The 2282-nt window shown below is 37.5% G+C and overlaps 1 protein-coding gene across 7 annotated transcripts in view; it reads left to right on the top strand.

Annotated features, from left to right (window-relative positions):
- LOC118427396 (amine sulfotransferase-like) overlaps nucleotides 1-2282 on the top strand; it is a 24083-nt gene that overhangs the window by 7917 nt on the left and 13884 nt on the right. Inside the window, exons 5-6 of one of the 7 annotated variants that reach the window (XM_035837175.1) lie at nucleotides 752-905; nucleotides 1738-2276. The exons of 5 other annotated variants lie outside the window; for them this stretch is intronic. In XM_035837175.1, the coding sequence (XP_035693068.1) occupies nucleotides 752-905; nucleotides 1738-1847 (264 nt within the window). In that variant the 3' untranslated portion in view covers nucleotides 1848-2276. Of the gene's footprint in view, nucleotides 1-751; nucleotides 906-1737; nucleotides 2277-2282 lie in introns of those variants that run through there. One more of the 7 variants, XR_004832514.1, reaches the window with a different exon arrangement.

Genomic DNA, 2282 nt, shown 5'->3' with positions numbered 1-2282 from the left:
GTAATTTTGGTATTTGATCTGTAAAAACGGTATTTCTCAGTTTTATATTTAAAAACTTGAAATATTACCACAGTGGTAAAACAGTAAAACGGATGATTTTTTTATAACTTTTGAGACATTTAAGTTGTCTTTTCGGCATACTAAAATACATGTAAAATTCACGTAAAGAAACACGACAGATTAAGTTACATTTACAAACGCTGAAATCTTACGTAAAGGCCAGATGTATGTTTCCGATGCCTTTAGTAGATCTTAAAATCTTCTGAAATATTTCTCCGCCTTTAAGGTTTTTATACGTATCTCTGAAACTTTGCTTAAATAGTTGTTTTCGTGCTGTGAATTTTGCCCATTCAGTCGTAGATCCGGGCTTTTGTGCAACGGTTCTTCACACTTTTACATGAGTTGTAGGTCACCAACAGAAATTCAAGATTGCTGTTGAATCATGTTCGTCTTGTGCCTTGAGCATGTATAATTATGATCTACAAATCTGGCAATGAATGTGACAGTGTGTTCGTCCCTCAACGAGTTGCCTGTCCCGAAAAAGATACTGAAAACTTTTGGCCTTGTTGTCTTCGAATGCATTGTTATCGATGCTTTGTAAATGATGTATTGGACACCTAGATGTCTGAAGTGTGCATACCTCAGAAATAACTATTGTTGCATGTGTAGATCTCTTTAAATTCCATTGTTTTTATCTGCCGGTATAAGACTTACTGCCGGTATTATGCCAATGCATGTTACTTGTTTTCAGGATTTTCGCTCGTCAGTGAAGACTATAGCAGCCTTCTTAGAGAAAGAACTGACCGATGAACATCTGGCCAGTGTTATGAACAGCTGCAGCTTGGAGTCAATGAGGAAGACTTTGGCAGAGACTGGTACATGGAGAAAGAACATTGTCAGGAATGGTAAATGAACAATATTGTTTTAAAGTTAGCGAATGTTGCATTGAATTCAACTTTTGTCAAAATGTATTAAAATATAACGTTGCTTGTAGTCGTATTTTATTTTATAAAAGTAATGCTATGATAGACAATTCGCAACGAAGGACAGTTCGAAAAGAACAATCATTTAATCAGATATACGATTAACTTAATATGTTAGTTGACTAGGTATTTAAGTTTATAAGTCCACAGCAAGTAAATTTCATGGATGACAAAACAAAACCTTTTTCCCCTCCAGAGATGGTCAGCATAATGAGAAGGCCCCAAAATGGAAATGTCGTGTGATTGTATTGTAAAACTGGCACGAGGGAGGTACATGTATACAGCCGTTACCGTACGTAGTTGTAGGATTGAAACTTTACTTGACTAACTGACTTATGTCGGGTGTCGCTCCGCCCCTACCACCCGAACCACTTGTAAAACTTGTAAAAAATTGTAAAAAAAGTGACACCAATGTAGTACCACACTAGTGTCACTTTATCCACCTGTGCACCTCTTTTGAAAAGACTTGTGGCTGCTGCGACACTTAGTTTTGTTGCTTTCATCCTTGTTACAACGTTTAAGGTGCCTATTTTGATAATTCAGGCATCTATTTTTCACCCATCTTGTTTTTTTTATCCATCTTTTTTTCACCCTATCAAGGATTCAAATGTATCTACTATGGTGTAAAGACAATACACAATAGGCTTTCGTAATATTCTTACTTGACTTTTATTCACCTGCCGTGACCTTAAGACAATACACAATAGACTTTCGTAATATTCTTATTTGGATTTCTTTCACCGGTGCACCCAAGGTATCGTTGGAGATTGGAAGAACCACTTCTCGGCCGAGGAGAGCGCCAGGTTTGACCAGAAGTACCGTGAACGGATGGCGGAAACAGGGCTGGAGTTTGACTTTGAGTAGCGACCCAAAAAAGCCTGTAACTTTACTTAAGTAGCCTGTCAGTTTACTTAAATGAAATCTACTTTTAAAAAGCAAAACATTGCTCAAGCACTCACATGTATTTTAGTGCATTTCATGGTAGTGCAAAATGACCAGACGTACGGTGAACGGATGAAAGAAACAAGGCTGTAGTTTGAGTTTGAGTAGCGGCCCAAATAGCTTGTAATGTTCTGTAGAAATAGGATAACTAGTATTAATATATACCATCCATTATCATAGTCATGGCACAGTGACGCAAAATTGCAAACTCTGGGAACGGAAAATATATCGTTTATTTGCTCCATATTCCAATTGTCTGAAAGATTATGAAGTCGGGTCTCATGTGGTCGAACAAAATGTAGAAACCTGGGCGCAAACAATCACTGCTTGTGGTCCTGTCAATCACCATGATTGGTG

The sequence above is a fragment of the Branchiostoma floridae genome, chromosome 12 (genome assembly GCF_000003815.2).
Source record: "Branchiostoma floridae strain S238N-H82 chromosome 12, Bfl_VNyyK, whole genome shotgun sequence".
Classification (NCBI taxonomy): domain Eukaryota; kingdom Metazoa; phylum Chordata; class Leptocardii; order Amphioxiformes; family Branchiostomatidae; genus Branchiostoma; species Branchiostoma floridae.
Note: the sequence above shows the minus strand (reverse complement) of the source record. Positions and strands in the feature narration are given on the sequence as shown.